The sequence below is a fragment of the Falco punctatus genome (assembly GCF_963210335.1).
Source record: "Falco punctatus genome assembly, chromosome: 17".
Lineage (NCBI taxonomy): Eukaryota > Metazoa > Chordata > Aves > Falconiformes > Falconidae > Falco > Falco punctatus.
In genome coordinates, this window is record NC_137597.1 from 964,032 (window position 1) to 983,822 (window position 19,791).

Genomic DNA, 19,791 nt, shown 5'->3' on the forward strand with positions numbered 1-19,791 from the left:
GTCAGGGTCTCAACTGCTCTGACAGCTCCAGGGCCTTGTGATAGGCAGTATCATCAGGTTGGTTTCCTCCCCTCCAGATGATGAAGTGACAGTGGGCAAATTCTATGCTACTTTCCTCATCCAAGAGCATTTCAGGAAGTTCATGAAGCGCCAGGAGGAGTATTACGGGTACCGGCCCAAGAAGAACCCTGTGGAGATCCAGGTTGGTAGTATGTGGGTGGTGTTGGAGGGGTGACCCTTCCTGGGGGCAGGCAGGGTGTGGTGGGGAGCTCTGCAGATCAGGCAAGAGGCTTCCCCCAGCTCAGGAAAGTCCAGGGTGAGAGACAGAGCTGCAGTGACACATGGGGACCTCTGTGCCTTGGTCTCTGGAAATGAGGTGGCCCTAAGTGCTGAACTGGCCACGAGCACTCCGCTGCTGAGGGTGACCTTAGTGTCCAGGGTGCAGGTAACTCCAGAAGCAAAGGAGATTTTCAGCTCCCTGCCCTACTGACTTTGGCCACAGAGAGGGCTCAGCAGGGTCTGGGGCCTCACCAAGCAGTTTCTAAGATCTGGAAACCCCCTCCACAAACCAATGTCTGGGCCAAATGCTGCTCATCCAGGCCCTTATCCACCTACTCTTCTCCATTCCCAGGGCCTTCTCCTTTTCCTCACCTTAGCAGTGTTGCAGGTAGTTCTGTGTGCCTGGTGCTCTCTGTGTCATCTTTCTTTGTGCACTTTGTTGCACTTTGCCTAGTGCAACATCATGCGGAGAGGGGTTGATGTGGCTCATCTTGAGCAGGACCACTGCAGTTAGAGAAGCCTGCACAACAGCCCTGAAGGATGCTTTCAGGGTAGGACAGGAGAGGATTTAGGTACCTGGCCAGAGCAGCTGGGATGTCCCCAGCTTCTCCTGACCTTATAGAGAAGAAATAACTTGTAGAGATATAACACCAGGAACAAAAGGTGCAAGGCAAGCAACAGAGCCAGGCCCCAGATCAGCTATCTCCAGATCAGGGACAAAGGCACAGCTACTCTGTGCATCACCAGCTCAGCCCTTTGTTAGGCTGCCCTTAGCGTAGCCCTTTGCGGGACAGCATTAGCCCAGAAGCTATTTCACCAAGCACAGAACCAGCCAGTTGCAGGGCGACCCATGGCCTGTCCCTGGTAGGAGACCTGGCAGGGCAGCGTGGCTTACCTAGTGAACGTGATTCATTGTGTTTCCTTGTCCAAAGCCCAAAGTGAGAGGTGTGGTGGGGCCAGGCCACATCCAGCCATGCCTTCTTGTCCCCACCAGGCTGGGCTGAGGAGCATTGAAGAAGAAGCTGCTCCTGAAATCCATCGGGCCATTTCTGGGGACCTCACTGCTGAGGAGGAGCTGGAAAGAGCAATGGTGGAGGCTGCCATGGAGGAAGGGATATACAGGGTGAGTGCAGCCCTCAGGGCACCCCAGGTGGTGGTGATCACCCCAAGTCCCCATTTTAATGTGTTGGTGGTGGGTCAGTGTGGCTACCAGCAGCTGGAGGACAGTCCACAGAGGTGAGCCTGACCGTGGAAGGCAGTGTGGACTACAAGGATGGGTCAGCACTTCTTTCCTCTCCCTGAGCGTTAGGACATCCTGGTTGTGTCATCCTGGGCAACCTGTTCTCCGCCTCAGTTTCCCCTCTGTAAAAGGACCCTGCTCATATGCCTGGCAGGGGTGTGCTGAATGTTTACCCACAGGTTTGGAGGGACCCATTCACACCTTCCGTCAGGCTAAGGCAGGGCAGCTCAGGTGTTATTACCAGAGCAGAAACAGATTCACTTCCCACTCCCTGGGAGTCTTTGAGACAGCCTGGGCAGGTGTGGTGTTGCAGGGTTGCAACTCCTGCTGTGTTCAGAGGTTTCACTAGCTCAGGCTGTCCCACAGAGGTGGCAGGATTTGCCATGCACGGGGCTGGCTCCAATCCCAGTGCTGCTATGTGACCATCACCCCTCAGTGCCTCTGTTCTTCCCTACCAAGGCAGTCAGGCTTTTGAAACCATGTGGTCTGTGAGGCCCAAGTAGACAGACCAGAAGACTGCTGTTCCCATGGGCACCCCCACACGTCTCCTCCCATGGGAATGGCCCCAGAACAGCCCAGTGCTCCAGGTCTCCCCTGATGCCCTCCCTGTTGGTTGCAGAGAACAGGTGGCTTGTTTGGCCAGGTCGACAGCTTCCTGGAGCCCAGCAGCCCTCTGCAGCCCCAAGTGGCCAGCCAGAGGCCCCTGCAGTTCTTGGAGGTGGGCAGCGAGGACCTCGATTCCCCCGTCTTCCTTGATGACTTCCCCCAGGAAGGCAATACCAACAGCAACAATGCCAACAGCAACAACTGGCTGGAGGGGTAAGGGCTGGCGAGCCTCATGTGGGCGGGTGAGGAGGGGCAGAGCTGGGCCATGCCTGGTAGCTCCCAGAGGGGCTGTGCTGGCAGCTGGCTGCACATCAGTCTTGCCCAGGGTCTTCCTGGATGGGTAAGGTCTGGAGAAGTGGCTGAGTTGCAGCAGCGAGGTCCCTGCAGACTGGGGGAGGCATTGAACGATGGCTGTGGAAGTGGCTCCGTGGTCACAGGAGCTTTGTGCAGAAATTCAGCCCCTGGGATGTGAGTCAGTGTGTGTGATTCCCTGCGTGCCCTTCTTGTCCTTCCCATCACTCCACCTCGGTGCCGTGAGGATCGAGGTGGACAGCAGGGCTCCAGGGATGAACAACCCTTCCCCCTTCCCTGCCAATCTCTCAGTGCCAAGGCCAGGTAGAGGCCACCAGCACCTTCCTGGGCACAGGTACAGGGGACAACAGTTACCGTTATAAGAGGATGTACTTAATACTACTTCTTGGTGTCTCCACCCTGTTCATCCGTCCCAGGTGCCCCTACTGGTCTGCCCCCAGCTGCATTCCCCAGGGTGGAGAAGGTGGGGAGGGCTGCACCCCTGGGTGCAGGGGTCCCTGCTCAGGCTGACCCACCTGCCTGCCCTTGGCAGGATGGAATATGAGAACGAGGTGCTGAGGAAGACGGTTTCAGCAGCACCCAGGCATCCAGCACGGGGTGAGTCTCAGCATCATTCCTCTGCTGAGGGATCTGGACCAGCCCAAAGGCTGGGGCAGGGGGAAAGGGCTGATGTTGTTGGGCAGGAGGAGGAGACGCAGACCCCAACAACTTGAAGGTTATTTGAGAGCCCCAAGCACAGTGGGACCTGTCTGGAGACTTATAGGAGACCATCCTTCCACCTTCCAGCCCTCTGGGGTGATGGATCCAGTGCCTCGGGCTGAGGGAGGAATGGCCACCCCTGGGCAGCAGGGCCAAAAGACCATGTTCATCTCCACAAACAGGAACTTCTCCTTCCCAGTGTGAGTGGGAAGCCAGCACAGGGCAGTGGGCAGACACTGGGACTTCAGTTGGTCCTGAACTTCTAAATTCTTTGGTTCCCCCAGTCTAGTTAACCCAGAACACCCATTCCCAGCTCTGGGCAGCAGTGGTGTCCTTGCTTTTGTGCCCATCTAATGTCCCCACCTTTCCCTCTCCCAGAGCTCAACCACCCCTTACCCATGAAGAGGCTGCAATGGAGACTGAGCAGGAGACAAGGGGCCACCGCTGGAGTTCACCCATCATCAGAGCTGCACCTTCTCCCCCAGGAGGTAAAGGGGGCAATGTATGCCCTGAGACAGCAATGTGTGGGACATTGGTGAACCTCCTTCTGCTCCTGGGAAAGGCTGTGCTGGGGAGGAGCCAGTCTCTAGAGCTGCCGGCCATGAAGCCAGCCTTACTGGAGCTTTCCTTTCTGATCAGCTCAGGGAAGGACACAGGCCCTCACCCCACTGCTGCAGCAGGCACAGGGTGCTCATCCAAGCTGGGATAGCTCAAAGCAGCATCTCTCTGGCTCCCTGGCTGCCTCCAGAGCCAGGGCAGAAAAAAGGGGTGCATCAGATTTGCTCTCACACTCCCCTGGCTGCCCTTGGCTGGCCACAGTGCCTCATCACCTGGCAAGTGCTGTGGCAGGAGATAAGGGTCTGGTTCCCAGCTCTCTTTGCCCACATGGTCCTGCTGGTCCCGTTGCGGGTGGTGTCCTGAACCCAAGAGTTTCTGGCAGAATGGGAGCGCATGTCTAGGCTGGGGACAGTACCTGCAGCCTCCACACGAATATGGGAGGGATCTTCCATGGGAATTGCAGAAGTCCAGGCTGCAGTACTTTGCTCCTCTTGCCCAGCTGCCTGGAGAAGGTGGCATTGTGACAGGAACAGAGTCCAGCTCAGGGTGCCAGCAGGGTGAAAGCGGTGACCCAAGCACATCCTCCACCCTGCCCATCACCTTCCTCATTCAGGAGGTAAGGCAGAGACGCAGCCTGGCAGAGGAAGAGGCAGGGCTGCCAGGGAGTGAAAGGGGCTGGCTGGGGTGCCATGCTCATGCCAGGTTGGGAGGCTGGAGGGCAAAGCTTCACTATGAGCATGAGCAGCAGGTGTGTGCCAGCACAGCAGGGAAAAGGTGGTGAGGGTGGGCTGCCTGCAGCCTGGGACACTTCTACAGACTAAACACACACCAGGCTGTGACCCCATCCTCTGCTGCAGGCTCTGATCTCTGGGGGCCTTGTGGCTCTGGCCTGTGACCCATCCTTCGTAGCAGTGACCAGGGACGAGATGGCAGCCAGCAGCCAGCTGGAGATGGATGAAGTGGAGAAGGCAGCCTTGGAGCTGTTAAAGGGAAGAGAAACACCGCAGGGTACAAAAACTGACTCTGCCCCCCAGGACACCTCGGCTGCATCACTAGGCATCTCCCCAGAGCTCAGCACAGCCCCCTCCCAAAAGACCACCACCTCCACCCGCCTGTGAGTGACCTGCCAGTGCAGCCCAGTGGGCACGGTCCCTTCAGGAGCTTGCAGGGGGGGTTACTGGAGCAATGCCGCACTGATCCCCTTCTCTACCTGGGGTCCTGATGGGCTCTGTCCAGCTGCAGGAGGATTTTTGGGCTGGGTCTCCAGGATGCTGGTGCAGGACAGGATAATGCTGTGCCCGCAGGGTCTTGCAAGAGCTGGACAGGTCATTAAAGTGTTCCTGCTGTGTGACTCCGTGGATCCCCCTGTCCCCTTCTTCCTCTGCCACCCTGCCTTCACAGCCTGTGCCCACAGCTGCTTGCTGCCTAGCCCAGCCTGGGGAGAGGGCTGCAAATGCGAGAACACATTTAATCAGAGCTGGTGGTGATTCACAGGCAGCCTCCAGTCCCCATGCTGAGGGAGATCTGTCCCTGCTCCCAAGTGCTCATGCCTCAGCTAACCATTTGAGGGTGCCACACTGCGAGTCTCCTGGTATCCCCGCAGCTGGACGGCATCCTTATGTCTCTGCTGGAGTCTATTCCTCCTGCTTGCAGCCAAGCATGTCCTGTTGGAAGACAAATGGCAGATCTGCTTTGGGCTGGGGCAGCAGGCAGGCACAGGCTTTGTGCCACAGTGAGGCCTGGGGACTTCTTGGCTCAATCTCCCAACTGTGTGAGAAACTGGGGATGTGACAGAGGTGTGAGAGAGCGTGTCCACATCAGTATGACAGCCCTGGATCTAACCAAGAGGAGAGCTGGCCACTGCGATGCAATTTCTGTCACTTCAGGTATCTCCAAACACTGTTGTCAGGCTTGGGTACTAACTGGTCAGTCTGGCCCACAGGAGGGTCTCATCCAGCCCACAGACATCCCCACTGCTCTGCAAGGGACAGGCTGGAGATGCCACAGCCAGGAGAGCACGGGGAGCACAGCACTTGCTGCATGCCCATGGCCGTACTGCCCAGTACTGCCTCTGCGCTGTCCACTGCTGCCTGGTATCAAGTAGCAGCTGAGGTTATTCCTCTAGGGCAGGGGTCCTCAAACTTTTTAATTAAACTTTTTAATTAAAGCGCGGATTAAGTGGCAGGTAGTCATCTGCATCTGCTTGGTTTCCCCCCCCCAACCCCCGGCAGGGGGGGGCGGCGGGGGGGGTCTGTAAATACCAGGGGCCAGATTGAGGACCCTGGGGGGCCGTACAGGGCCTGCAGGCCGTACTTTGAGGACCCCTGGTCTAGGGGAATGGGTCTGCTCAGCGGTATAGCTTTACAGATCTCAGTGCCCCAGGTGGGGTCTGGGTGCCAAGCACTGAGGCAGCCCCATCTCTCCAGGCCATCTCTTTCACTGGGATCTTGCTCCAGAGGGCCCCCAGCCCAGCCAAACTGGGTAATGCAGGGTTCTTCCTTGCCTAATATATATTAAAATGCAGCAAACTGATGGGTCCTGGGGGAGATGCTGAATCAATAGAGCTTGCCTGCTCTCCAGCAGGGCATTTATTTGTTAACTTAATAAAAGGGAAATGGCTGTTGCTGAGCTCCAGCTGCAGCCTGAGTGTGGGGACATGGCAGCGCAGACAGCTTTCCCCCAAGGGGATGAAGGCAATCAGCAGGGATGTCGTAGGAACAGCTGATGCATCCCTTGTTCTTGCTTCACTGCCCTGGGGCAGGACATACACCCCTTTACACCCACACTCACAGATACACCCACCCGCTCCTGAGGAAGGGGCACGGGATGGTTGCCAATGAGGCTCTGGCATCTGCTCTGCCAGGGGGATGTCAAGGATGTGCTTCTTTAGTTACAAGGTGAATGGTGATGGTTTCCTGGTCCCTTTAGCGAGGTGCAGGACTGTGTGTGCCACTTTCCAAGGCAGGTGGGTGCTCACTGGGGACTCCAAACACAAAGGGTGACACTGGGGTGGGGACATACTGCAGTGATGGGGCAGTGCCTTTGCACGCTCTGCTGGGGTCTGGGGCTGCACAGGGTATGACTTGCCCCAAACTAGCATGTGAGGAGTCTTTCTCGAGTTGGTTTCTAGCAGAACTGGGGGAGAGGTCTGGTTTGTGACATGTCTGGCAGAAGGGCAGGAGTAGAAAGATAGGGCCAGGAACACCAAGCACTATTGCTGCCCATCTCTGCCTGGAGCTTTGGTGGGGATGGGCCCGGCCTCAGAGAAAACGGCAGCTCAGGGTGAGAAGTCCACACCCGACCCAGGTATCCTTGCAAACGTGGCCCCCAGGCACAAAGGAAGAGAAACGCTCATACCCTTGCAGGAGAAAAGGCCGTATCCTGCTCATCCCCTCGATGCTGTGTGAGCACGACGTGCCCTGGAACTTACCCATCCCAGCAGATGCCAAGCCAGCTTCCCCAGGGCGCAGAGCGCCGTGCAACATGGCAAGAGAGAGAGCGCGTGTGTGTGTGTGCAGGAGTGTGTGTGTGCAGGAGTGTGTGTGGCGACGGGTGCGTGCGTGTGCATGTCAGTGAGTGTGTGCGTGTGTCTGGGGGGCGGGGCGTGCATTCGTGTGGAGCGTGTCAGGGTGACCGGGGAACTGGAGCCGTGCGTGTCTCTGTGCCTCTGCACGCCCGCGCCCTGGCCACGCGTGTCCGCGCGCCGGCACTGCGGCTGGGTGGGCGTGGCCGCCCCGCCCCGCCCGGCACCTGGGGCCGCCCCCGCCCCGCCCCGCCCCGCCCGTGGATGCTCTCGGGCAGCGGCGGCCGCGGCGCCCGGGCGGCGGGGGCATGGCGGCCCCGGACAGTTGTGTTAAGGTGGCCGTGAGGTGAGTGCTCCCGCCGGGGGGGGGGGGCGGGCGTAGGGAGCTCGGTGCACCTGGGGGCCCGATGCCCACCGGCAGGTTGGGGGCTGCAGCTGCGTGTGCACGGCGCGGGGGGCGGGGAGGGGTTGCGGATGTCCCGCTCGGCGCTGCCCGTCCCCGGGGCAGGGAGTTCCTCCCGAGTCGCGTTTTTGCTCCCCTCCTCCCCAGCCCCGCTGCCGCTGCTATCCTCCCCACCCCCACCCTGCATCGTTTCGGGGCTGCCTTCTCCCTCACCCCACCGGCTCCCCCGCTGTGCAACCCTGAGGTGCCCACCGCCCCTCCCGTCCCCTGCGGCTGGGGGCGGGGGGGCGAGCCTTGGAACCCCCGGCCCCTTCACCTGGAGACCTCGCCGTCGCCCAGCCTTTGGCAGCTCGGCAGCTACTGGCTGCGTCGGGGGTGGATTTGGCGCCCCAGCGGTATCGGGCAAGATGCCGGGGGGGGTGGGGTGCGGGGGGGATCCCTGCCTGCCCCTGCACCCCCCTCCCCCCAGCTAGGTGGTAGGGAACGATGCGGCATCTCAGTGTCCTTTGTGCTGACTCCGGGCTGGGAACAATGCGCCTTCCAGAGCGTGCACCTCAATAAAGGAGCTGCCGGCGGTATCTAATTCATGCGGGGCCTCGGGGCGGGAGGGGGTGGCGGGGTGCTGCGGGAGCTCGGGGGGCGCTGGGCTGCGCGGCAGCCGGCGGGCAGACCACCCATCGTCTGCTGAGCCCCACGGGGGTGGGTGAAACCGGGGAGCTCTTTGTTAGCGCCGTGCCAGGCTGGGTGTATTCTGTGCACAGCCGCTGAGGTCCCGCAGACCCGCGTCGGTTTGCTCCTGTCTGCCCCGAGAGGAGGACGGGGGCCCCGGAGGAGGTGGGGATACGAGCCCCGCCGGAGCCAGCGGGAGGTGCAGGGACGGACCCTGTCGGCTGTCACGACCGGAGCTGTCGTCCCGCGTGGCAGCCAGCGCGCGCGCGGAAGGGACCGGGCCGGCGGCTCCCCCGGGAAGGGACCGGGTCAGCCGCGTGCTCCGGGCGGTGGGACCCGGCCCCGGCCCCGGGCTCCCGTGCGCTGCCAGGGTGCCGCGAGGGGAGGATCGGGTCCCCGTGGGAACACGGCTCGGCAGGCCCAGCCCACGCGGTCACACCGACCTCCCCGTCTGGCTGTGCCTGCCTTGTCTCCCACCGTGGGTCTGCAAGGTGCCCGCCTGCGGTGGGCAGGGCACGCTGCAGCCCCCTGTCCGCACCCCTAAGGGCACGAGGCAGGTTGGGGTGCTGATGGCAGTCTGCAGGGGGGCTGTGTTAGTCCTCGGAAGAGGATTGCAGAGGGCACTGCCTTGCCTGGTCCCTGCTTGCCTGGGCAGAGCCAGAGCACAAAAGATGCCGGGTGCAGCTGCAGTGATGGAGGGAGAGAGGATGGGTGTGGGGCTGTGTGCGCTGGTGTGTGTGTATGTCTGCATGCATGCGGGTGTGCGCACCAGGACACCTCCCAGCACTGCCTGCCGGTCCAGTCTTCCTGTCTTGGAAGCAGGCAGTGTTGATTTTCTGCCTTGCTCTGCTCAAGTAGCTGTGATTTTAAAGGATGAGGGAGCTGCAGGGGAGGTGACAGCATCCCCCTTGTGTCGGTGCTGCTGAGGTGCCGGGGCAGGGCTGGGCTGGGTTGTGCCCAAGGCAGGGGTGCCCATGCCAGGACACAGACCCTGGGACCGAGTGATTTCGGTGGTTGGATGTGATTTCCTGCTGGCCGGACTCTTCCCATCCTCCATCCCGCATTTCTCTTAGGACAAAGCCTTTTAACAAAGGCCCAGCTCAAGGCTGAATTCCCTTTTGCCTGGGAGATGGAATGGGTGCTGCTGGGAGTGGCACCTGAGTCGTTTCTGCTGGTCTCTTCCCACCTCCCTTTGGCCCCTGCCAGCAATGGGGTCGAGGTGATCGCTACTGTGAAGTGACTTCAATATGCAGCATTGCAGTGGGGCTAGGGTGTTCGCGGTGAGGATCCAGGGTAGGGAGGGGGAGGTCCAACTCTCTCCCACCCCCTCCTTGAGGGAGTGAGCCGGAGTCCGGCTCGGTGTAGCCAGTTGCTGCCGTGCAGGTGGGGCAATGTGAACGGTCAGGACGAAGGAGGAGGGCTGGGCACGAGGGGGCTGTGAAGACAAAGCAGGCAGGTCGCAGCACCATGCTGGAAGGTGGCGCCTGAGGCTGGGCTGGGTGTGCAAGGGCTGAGCTGCTCATCCTGCAGACCACCTGACTTTTCTGCCAAAGCAGCCCCAGGGGGCTGGTGATGGTCACCTCCTGCCCTGCCCTGGGCTGAGCGAAGGGCGAGGTTTTCCTTTGTGAGTGCTTGTGACACCTCGCAAGTGGAATGGCCAGGCTTCAAGAGTCTCCAAGAACCGCCCCCCCTCCAAGCAAACTTGCCTACAGATCCTACCTCCCTCAAGGTGCCAGTGCATGGAAGAGACTGAGTGCCTCTGGAGTGTGGCAGGACATGGAACAAAGCTCCCCTTTTGTTCTTTTATAACGTGAATATGCCAGCTGTGCCACTTCTTCAGGGTCTCTGTTGTCTGTGCTCCAGGTGGGAGTGAGGTGGGACCTGGGAAAGGGCCATAAACACTGGGAAGTGATGGGGCTTTGGAGGAAGGTGCCATGTGCTGCTGGAGTTAAATGTCCGGGTCATGGGGATGACCCAGCCAATGTCAAGGTGCTACAGCTACTGGGACCTGTCTCTGGAGCCTCGCAGAGCCCTCAGGGTGGGAGGAGTGGGGACAGAGGATCAGGGATGGTGGGGCTGAGCTGTTGTTGGGTGGATCCCAGTTCTTGCTGGTCCTCTCTTGGCCTGGTAGGAAGAGGCAGGAGAGATGCTGAGGCATTTCACTGTTGGCTTCATGGGTTCCCATCTTCCCCTTGGGAGACCCCTGGCTGCCCCGTTGGCACTGTGTAACCAAGGGACCCAGGTGCTGAGCCACTGACTGGGGCACGGGCGCTTTATATAGGCTTCCTGCGGGCCACGCATAAAATGGCTGGTACCTGCCCTTCTGTCAGCAGAAGGAAATGCAGGCCCGGCAGCTGCTCCTGGTCCAGAGGCTGATTTGTACCTGCACCTTGTACCTGCAACTCAGATGTGCACCCTCTGCAAGGGCAGGGCTGGATCCTGCCCTGACTCCCACCCTCCCTGCAGGAACCTCACTTGCCCGTCAGTGTTAAGCCTGCCGTGGCACTTTGAGGGCATGTTTGAGCTTGCTGGCTCCAGCAGCCGCCACAGGGGAGGAAGCGATGGGGCTGAGCTGCCAGCAGCGGTTGAGCATCTGCGCACCCTGTGCCGGTGTAACGGTCTCAGCTGAGAAGCTGTGCCTGCCCCGATGGTGCTGAGGGGTGGCCTGGGCACCCTCACTCCTTGCTGTTGGGAGTCATTCTTCAGAGGCTGGGGAAGGCAACAGCTGCCGTTTTATTCTGTAGGTGACCTTGCAATGGGTGGCTGCAACACAGCCAGCTCAGCAGCTCCCTGCTTATGCTCTTGATCTGGGAGCAGTCATCAATTTGAGACTCGTGTCTCCCCTTGAGCCTCAGCAGCACCCAAACTTGCAGTCAGGTGCTGTCAGCTCTTGCAGCTGCAGTGAGCTGAGGGGAGTGGGACTCGCTACATTGGTTGCAGGAGGTGGAGCCCAGCCCCATTGCATGCAGGTGGTTTTGCTGCGTCAGGAAGGGCTGATGGCACATATTGACAGAGAGGCCATTAAACTCCTTGGCCAGGGAAGGTCTGAGAAGCTAGACTGGCTGCAGAAATGCTCCCTGAGGGCACTTTCAAACCGCTCAGCTCATTGGAGAGAAAGTGGCACCCCCTGTGCCAGAGCTGCCCAAGGCACCCGAGCCCGCCTGGCTGACTGCAGAGACTCAGGAAACAAAGCTTGTGAAATTGGGGAAGGAAGTTGCGTTGGATTTCAAGTTTATTTAAACCCTGCAACCTCCAGTGCTCAGCTGCTCTCGTAACAGTCCTGCCGTGATGCTCCACGCTACATGCAGGCAGCCCAGTGCTAGCTGTCTCCTGCCCCAGGGAGCTGCTCCCACCTCCTCCTCAGGAAGAAGGGTGGGATGCGCCACTCAGGATGGGATAGACCCATCACCACGTGCCCTGGAGGGCCTCAGTTCAGTGAAGCATGCTGGCAAAGGTCATGTGCCAGGATTGGGTGGGCTCCTGGCCCTGCCAGGGTCCTGGCATCTTTGCTGCCATGTGGCTGGGGCTCTTCTGCCTGCTGGGATGGTTTCTGCAAACCTGAAGCCTCTGAGAGCAGGTGGTGTCAGTCCCTGAGGAGGCAGAGTTGTTGTAGCCCTTCCACACCAGCGCTTCCAGGGGCAGTTTTGGGTCCTGATGGAGAGGTGATGTGAGCCCAACTTGTAACACACTGATGCGAGTGCTGTCCAATGGCTCCAGCATGGAGAGGGGTGGTACAGCCTGGTACCTGCTGCCCACCATCACGATGGTGCTGCTGCAGGTCTGAGTCCCTTTGGCATCATCTCGGGGGGAGACTGTGGAGTGGATTATGGGACAGTGTCTCCTGCCAAGCCTGCCTGGTGTTTGGCTGGTTTTGCTCAAATGTTGCAGGGCTGTGCAGGGGAGAGGTGAGGCAAACTCGCCTTGCTTCATGGGATGCGGTGATGGCAGGGACAGCCCATACTGGTGTGGTGGCACACAGTCCGGCCCTCGGGTGGCCTGTCCCCCATTTGCGGATCCCAGGAAAGAAGTATCTCAGGAGGCTAGTATAGCCTGGGTGTCTGGGCAGGCAGGGCACTGGTGTGGGCACCCCCCAGTCACTTTCCCCATCCTTTGCCTCCGCTGAGGGCAGCTCAACCCCGGTAGCAGGGTCCTCCCATGGGCTGTTTTGCTGCTGTGCTGAACCCATTCAGGCAAGCTGCTGCTCTTCGGTTTCACTTCAGGGCTTCCCAGCCCCACTGTGGCAAAGGGGGATGTGTGTTCTTGGCTCCCAGCAAGCAGAGTTAAATTGGCCTCCCCAGTCTGGAGAGAGATGTTGAGGGCTGTGGTGGGTGGGGGGCCCCACGGGATCTCAGAGGGAAGTGCTGAGCCCAGGTGTGTGGGCGCGAGGGGTTTTTCTGTGCCTGGCTTCAATCAGGCGTGCCTCGCTGGCTTTTACAGCGGAAATGTTAGAAAGGGGATGGAGATGGTGCTGGTGCAAGGGGAGAGTGTGGCTGCACTCTGCGGTCCCACACAGACGTGCCTGCAGCATCGCTCAGAGCAAAGCAGCTTTAAGAGGCTTTTGGTGCCTGCACCCATCACCATCAGCAAGGGATTTAAATATGTAATGCCACAAAGTCTCAGGAACTTGGGGAGGCTGAGGCTGTCTCTAAGCCAGAGGACAGAGCCAGCTGCAGCTTTCCTGCACCAGCAGTGAAATTGGGGGCAGGAGAAAATTGCAGGAGACGAAACCTTAAACAAAGCTGTTGGGAACATGGCTCCTGGCCCCCTGAGAGGGAAGGCAATACCCCCACTGAGCCTGGTGCCGAGGAGCCAGCCCTGGCCAGGTGGCTGTCATGCTGTTCCTGCTGGGAGCAGGCGCTGGCACCGGTGGTCCCATGGGGCTGTTTCCAGCCGGAGGCTGTCAAAACAGTCCCTGTTGTTGGTTAAACAGCCAGCAGGTTTGGGATGTAGGGGATTGTAAGGGCAGCTGTGCTGGGTTCTGCTCCAGGAGATGAGTGACTCCCTGCCCTGGTCAGATGCTGATGGGTTTCTGCTTTGGCTTGGTGGGAGGAAGGTGACTGGCCTCCCACCATCCCTTCCCCTCTTGGCAGACTGGAAGCTGGTCCAGTGCTGCCCTGCCCTGGCATGTCCCCTCTGGCTCCGCACTGCTGTGAGGCCAGGGCAGCTGGCAGCCTCATCCAGCTTGGCATCTGTCCCTCTGCCCTGCTCCATGTGGACACAACATGGTCATCATCCCCATTGCCAAGTGCAAGTGTTTGGGGCTGAGCCTGAGGCCCCAGGGGTCCCAGCAAAATCCCTTCCCCTTCTCTGCAGCTCTTTGGGGCCAGGACATGGGCAGGGGAGGTGCTTCTTGTCACAGCTTGCTGTAGCTGAACCTGGCCCCAAGCTCCCCTGTCCCATGGTCCCTCCACCCCGTGTAACCTCACAGGGCTGTGAACGCCTCCCTGCCCGTATGCCCATGCCCAGCTGTTGGTTTTGGTGGGTGCCTCTGTGGTGCCCAGGGCGGGTGGCTCAGCAGCCCCCCTCCAAGCTCTGGGTCTGTTCTCCCAGTGTTCCCAGCCTCATGTCTGGGCCAGTGCCAAGGACAAAGCTCTGGTGTCTGGCACTGGGGCAGCCCAAGGGGCCTTCCTGTACTGGTCTGGCCCTCCTCTGGGCTGAAAGATTTCATAAAGGTCCTTCTGCCCCCCTGCCCCTGGGCTTTGCTGCAGCCAGGGCCCGGCAGGCTCTCAGCCTCAGACATCTTCCCTGACTGTTCCTTCCTCTTCTGCCACAGGCTGGGAGACATCTGGGTGGTGGAACCCAAGTACTCCAGAGAGGTGGAGGTGACGGGGGCAGGAGGCTCTGTGCAGCAGAGTGGGATGTGTCGGGTCCGTTCGGCATGCTTTTCCCCAGAAGTCGCAGGTGTCCTTTGAGCTTCATGCGAGCTTCTGCGCTGCTGGGTATAATAACCTAAATAACCAGTTGGCAGCAGCCTATGGGTGTGCTGGGGGCATGCTGCTTGGGCAGCAGGAGTGGGATGTCTCATCCTTGCACTGGTCTGGAAGGAGATGAGCAATGCTGGCAGAGCAAAGGCATCGTGTTGGGGGAGAAAGGCTGGAGCAGGGCTCCTGGTCCTTGCTTTCCTCTGCCCTCTGAGCACTGAACAGGGGCACTTCCTTGGCCCAGTGTTGCAGGGCTGGGAGGCACAACCTGGCTCCTGTCTATGTTAGGAGAGCAGATCTCTCTGGCCATGTTGCTGTGGGTCTCTGATCATCTATTATTTCATGCTGCGCTTGCCCAAGGAGGATGTTAGGGCAAAATGTGCCGGTTCCCTTCCCAGCTGTGGGACCAGGTTTGCTCCTTCCCAGCTGTGGGACCAGGTTTGCTCCTGTGTGTTTCATAGCATCCCCCATCCTGCTGGCAAAGGGTTTCGGATTTCTTTTGGGGTTTATTTTGGAGGGGTGGAGAGGCATCTCTTTGGTGCCACCCACTCTCCTGTCTTGCAGGCAAGTTGCTCCAGAGATGCCCTGTGGGCTTTGGTGTTCCAGTATCTTCTGCCAGAATTGGATTGTTTTCCCAGTGGCAGTCAGAGCATGCTGGGGAGTTTCAGGTGTACCTGCTTTCAGGGGGCCAGGAATACCTTATCTCCAGTATGGGTGCACCAGTACTGGGGTGGGACTGGGATGTGGGGACTTCACAGGGTCACCTGAGGAAGAGAGATACCCAGTGGGTGTGATTCACTGGCTTGGAAGAAAATGGGAGCCTCAGTACTGGGATGCAGAAGCAGGGCGGGGAGTGTGTCCCTCTGTCTCTGTTGGACCTGTGGCATCTCTGTGCCCTCCCGGGGTCAAGCCAGTGGCTCGTCAGGCCTAGAGTCTCCTGGTAGATGGTGGCTTCCTATCGTTCTCCAGTAATTGCTGACACTGCTGCTGAGCCGGTGGTTTTGTGGCTGTTACTGTGCCGTCAGAGGGGAGCAGGGGCCCAGCCGGGGTGTGCATCAAGTCACGTGTGCTGCCATGCGTGTGTTTCCTTGTGCTGGCCATCCCACCTGGGGTGCTGGGGCCCTGCATCCCTTTGTGGGTGATTCTCCTGGGTCTGTCATTTGCAAACATCTTCGTGGTGTTTCCCAGCCTCTTCTCTTGGGCGGGTCCACCATGGAGCTGATGGCATTGCCAGTTGCTTACAGAGGTGGAGGAGTCCAGGGAGATCCCAGGCTTGGTTCACTTCTGCTCGCCTCTAGGCTGGGAAAAGCACGATCCTGTGCTTCCCCCAGGTCCCGCTGGTCTCTGTCCACTGCCTTGGGCTGGGTGTCCCCAGGTGCTGGGTCCCCATGCAGGCAGCATGTCTCTTGCCCCCAACCTGCGGTGGGTCTCGGTGCAGAGCAGATGGTGCAGCTCAGCGCCGGTGTGCTCCTGCCATTGCTAATAAGCAGCACATGGCGGCTGCCAAGGCCTGATTTAAAGGTTTCTTTAAGCCTGGGAAAGCCTGGAGCAGGAGGATTAGAGGGGGCCCAGGGGGTTCTGGGGTCTAAGGCAGTGGTGTTTGCCCTGCAGGGGAGCTGGCTGGGCAACCAGGAACGGAGCACAGCCAGCACATCCATGCAGAGGATCTGTACTAGGGTCTCTTCCTCAGGGGATGGATGTGGGGTAGAGGCACGTCTCCGCTGAGCCGTGTGCAGCACGCCTCCGTGCACACCCCAGCTCTGTGAGGACCTGCTTGTCCCCAGGCTTGATGGTGGCAGGGATGGGAACCCAGCAGCCAGGGAGCTCTGTCTTGCCCCTGGTGCTGGTCCAGCTGTGATGACAGTAGCACCCTCTGCTTTGGCAGTGTTTGGCGGGCAGAGATCCAGTGGCACGGGTGACTCCACAGGTGGGCTGAGCCTGGTGCTTTCCCATGTTGTGCTCACTCCTACTGGGAGATGGCTTGCTGTATCTCTTAATTGGAGCATTTGCTGACCAGACCTGGCAGTCCCCAGGGAGCCTGATTCAATTTTCTCTGATTGTTGAGCCGCTTCCCTGCTGTGGTAATTAAATGCTTAACTTTGTCTTGATTTGGGTCCAAAGCAACCTGTGTGCAAACGGCCAGCCCTTGGCAGCCAGCCCTCTCCTGGGACTCCCTGCTCAGGGGTAAATGGGGCCAGGGGCATCCCTTCCCAGGCAAGGGATCAGATTCCCCCACAGGATCAAGCCATGCTAAGCTGAGGCCTGGGGAACCACTGTCTGCTGGTGAGGGTGGGCAGCTCCATGCGTGCTGTGCTGGTCTTGGAGATACAGGAAAACCTGGAGCGCTTTGCTCTGATCTTACCTTAGTGATGCTGACAGCACCCTGCTTCCTGGAGAGCTGCTTGGCCAGGCTGAGTGCCCTGTACACTACCACGCTGCACCCCGTGTGCCACACGCTGTCTTGCCTGTTGGGTTTCCAATGCCCCGTGTGTTCTTGACCCATAGGATGTCCTAGGTAGGGGCGCACAGGATGACGTTAGAGCTGCTCTCTTCCTGGTTGTCCTGTGCTGCTGGGTGGGATTGCAGGGAAGCAGCAAAACATGGAGAGCAGGTTTGAGGAAGAGGAGAGCAAAGCGTGGGGGCAGTAGAGGGGGTAGTGAGGCTGGCAGATGGGCTATGTGTGAGTCTGGGCTGTCTGGCAGATGCTCCTTCAGCTCCCGTGCTGGGGAGGCTGGAAGGAGTGCGAGCAAGGCAAACGCAGGCAGTGCAGGGAGTAGGGATGAGGCAGTGAGGAGGGTGAGGATGGGAGCAGAGTGAATGCAGGTGATGCAGGATGGGAGTGGGGCAGACATGGGCAGTGTGGGGATGGGAGTGGGCTGAATGCAAGGTCATGTGGGGAGGGGAAATGGGGCAGGTGTGGGTGATGTAGGGAACAGGGTGAACACAGGTGATGCAGGGATGGGAGTAGGATGAATAGGGGCAACGTGGGAAATGGAGCCTACTGCTGCCGGGGCTTGCCCAGATCACCTGTCTTGGCAGGCACATCCACAGCAGTCAGGCTGTATGGCTGATCAGGGTCTGCCTGGATCCAACCTCTGCCAGCCCGCATCAGCAGAGGTGCTCGCCGCTGGGCAGGGAGCAGTGCCCCAGCCCTTCATCTGGTGGTGGAGCTGCCAGCATTGCAGCAGGCAACCTTGCCCCTCTGGAGATGGGGTAGATGAGGGCTAGTGGCTCCGAGCCTCCAGGGCCTGGCACAGGGAGGGAAAATGCCATGGAGCTTTTCCACCTGCCGCTCCCCAGCTCTCTGGCTCAGCTCCCTGGGAAACCAGCCCTGCCTGGCTGGGCAGCTTCCTCGGCTCTGGCCTTGGGAAGGGAGAGGAACGTCTCCTTGCCAGGGGGTCTGCAGGCAGCCACCCTCCCTCCCAGAGCAGTCTCAGAGGGATGGGAGCTCCCTGCTGCAACAGAGACAGGCTCTGCCCTTCCAGAGTTGCAAGATTATAAAAGGCAGTGAAAGGCAGCTGCAGCTGGGGGGTTACCTGCACCCCCAGTCTGGAGCAGCTGCCCTGCAGCTCCCCGCCAGCACTGAGAAATGCTGGTGAGTGGGTGTGTGCTCGGCCTCCCTGGGGAGCTGGGACAGCTCCTGTTTGAGGTGGGTGACATTGGGTGACAGGTCTTGGGGAGGCTGGATCTTCTCTGTCCTCATGCCCATCCTCTCCTGATGGGTGGGATGGTCACCCTGCCCCAGGGGTGCCTGTGTCTCAGCAGGGTGGTATGGCCTGGAGGGAGTTTAGTGTGCAGGCAGTTTGGTGTGCATGGGTGTCATGGCTCTCGCCATGGACAGGAGGGCTATGGGAGTGTGCTGTCGCAACTTCAGCAAAGTGTTGGGGGCCAAGGGATGCTCTGGAGCCCCTTGGTGTTGCCATGGTGGTGGGCTGGGAGCGGGGGAACTGAGGCTGTTGGATGAGGAGGCAGGGGGACATGAGGACGTGAACCCAGCAGTCCATGGCAGCTGAACGGTGCCTTCCTGTGCACGGAAAAGCTCCCTTCAGTGCACAGGGAGGGCTGGGTGGTGTCTGCTGGTGGATGTGGCCCTGACATGGGCATACTGGCTGTGCCTGGTGTGGTGAACCCCCTCCCCTCCACTGGTTGCAGGGCTTGAGATGCTGGGATGGACAGGTCTCTTCCCAGGGGCGCTGCTCCTGCTGGGGTGAAGGAACCCCTGAGCTGCCCCTACGAGGGCTGCCAGCAGTGGTGCCCATCCAGCACTTGGCTCCCACCCCCTGACGCGGCCAAACACTGGCATAGGGCAGCAGCACTGAACAACTCAGCCTTTGTGCTTACGCGAAGCATGCTCGCCTGCGAGCAGAAGCTCCCTGCCCCTCCGAGTGCAGGACCCACTCCCCCCTTCCTCCCAGAAGCTTGGTCGCCCTGGCAGCCCAGCCGTGGAGACGGTGCTTTCACAGCCTGCCAGCCCGGCAGGGAAGGGGAGCGATGGAGAGGCTCCCAGCCAAGGTTCCCTTTGTGCCTCTGTGCGGCTGCGGACTCTCCTGGCACACACGCTACTCGTGCTGCCGGGTTTGGATGCTGATGCTGGAGCAGTCAGGCTCCTGCCATGCCGGCTGTCATTGCCTCAGCGGGAGCTGCCGGTTTGGGAAGGTGCAGTCTCCACCCATGCCTGCGCCTCTGTCTCTGTGCATCCGTCTGCCTCCCAGCCCTGTGTGTTGAGTGCCCAGGGCTGGGAAGCTGCCAGGTTTGCTTGGCAGGAGCACTCAGCTAGGACCTATTCTGTCCTGTCCTGGGTGCTCGGTCCTTGTCACCATTCCTTCACAGTGAACTGGGACACATACACACACACAGAGGTGATGGCTGGGCCCATCGTGCCACTGTGGTCCTGCTGGCTCTCTCCTCCCTGGGTGTGTTTCCTGTGCAGAGGCTGGTTTATCAGCATGGGCAGGAGGGAGATGTGGCTGGCACTGATAGTCTTGCTGGCCCCAAGACAGCCTGTGTCATCCCTATGCCATCTTCCAGCAGGAGCAGCAGTCACCTGCGCCAGTGTGGGGATGACCGGGCACAAGAAGCCTCATGGAGCTGCGGCTCTGGTCTGCTCCTGCCTGAGCTGGGGGGTGGCGAGGCAGCATCCCACTGGTTAAGTGCTGGTTTATTTTGGTTGCTACCTAGCAGATGAACCCCTCAGTGCCACATAACCATAGAAGCCTGTGCCATCGGCTCCTGGGGATCAGCCCAGCTCTCTGTAGGTGTCCCAGCCCTTCAAGGACAGCGCACCCTGGTGTGTTTGGCTCTGCAGTGGGTCCTGGTGCTGGGCACAAGCTGTCCTTCTGTCTGGTGGCCCATGACCAGGCACAGAGCAGGTTGGCTAGCTATGTCCAGATGCAGGTAAGGGAGCAGCTCCATTATCCTGCAGTTTGGGCCCCGACAGCATCACAGCCAGTTCTTGTGGACCCATGGACAGACAGGACACGTCCAGCATCTTTTTTGGTAGAAGTAGGGACAAGGAGTGCCAGAACACACTTGGACAGTGAATTATGACCACCAAAGTTTTTGATCTCTGTTGCAGAGCAGG

The 19,791-nt window shown here is 59.8% G+C and overlaps 2 protein-coding genes across 24 annotated transcripts in view; both read left to right on the forward strand.

Annotated features, from left to right (window-relative positions):
• Positions 1-5,045, forward strand: part of CACNA1S (calcium voltage-gated channel subunit alpha1 S) — a 70,135-nt gene extending 65,090 nt beyond the window's left edge. For 18 of the 22 annotated variants that reach the window (XM_080367425.1, XM_080367429.1, XM_080367428.1 and 15 more), the window contains 6 exons: positions 78-202; positions 1,274-1,402; positions 2,139-2,338; positions 2,970-3,034; positions 3,515-3,624; positions 4,552-5,045. In XM_080367425.1, the coding sequence (XP_080223551.1) occupies positions 78-202; positions 1,274-1,402; positions 2,139-2,338; positions 2,970-3,034; positions 3,515-3,624; positions 4,552-4,812 (890 nt within the window). In that variant the 3' untranslated portion in view covers positions 4,813-5,045. Of the gene's footprint in view, positions 1-77; positions 203-1,273; positions 1,403-2,138; positions 2,339-2,853; positions 3,035-3,514; positions 3,625-4,193; positions 4,311-4,551 lie in introns of those variants that run through there. The other 4 variants (XM_080367422.1, XR_013924126.1, XM_080367423.1 and 1 more) reach the window with 4 other exon arrangements.
• Positions 5,046-7,222: 2,177 nt separating this feature from the next.
• The window catches only part of KIF21B (kinesin family member 21B), a 44,272-nt gene continuing 31,703 nt past the window's right edge, over positions 7,223-19,791 (forward strand). The window contains exon 1 of one of the 2 annotated variants that reach the window (XM_080367431.1): positions 7,223-7,563. In XM_080367431.1, coding sequence (XP_080223557.1) covers positions 7,526-7,563 — 38 coding nt within the window. In that variant the 5' untranslated portion in view covers positions 7,223-7,525. The remainder of the gene's footprint in view (positions 7,564-19,791) is intronic. The other variant, XM_080367430.1, reaches the window with a different exon arrangement.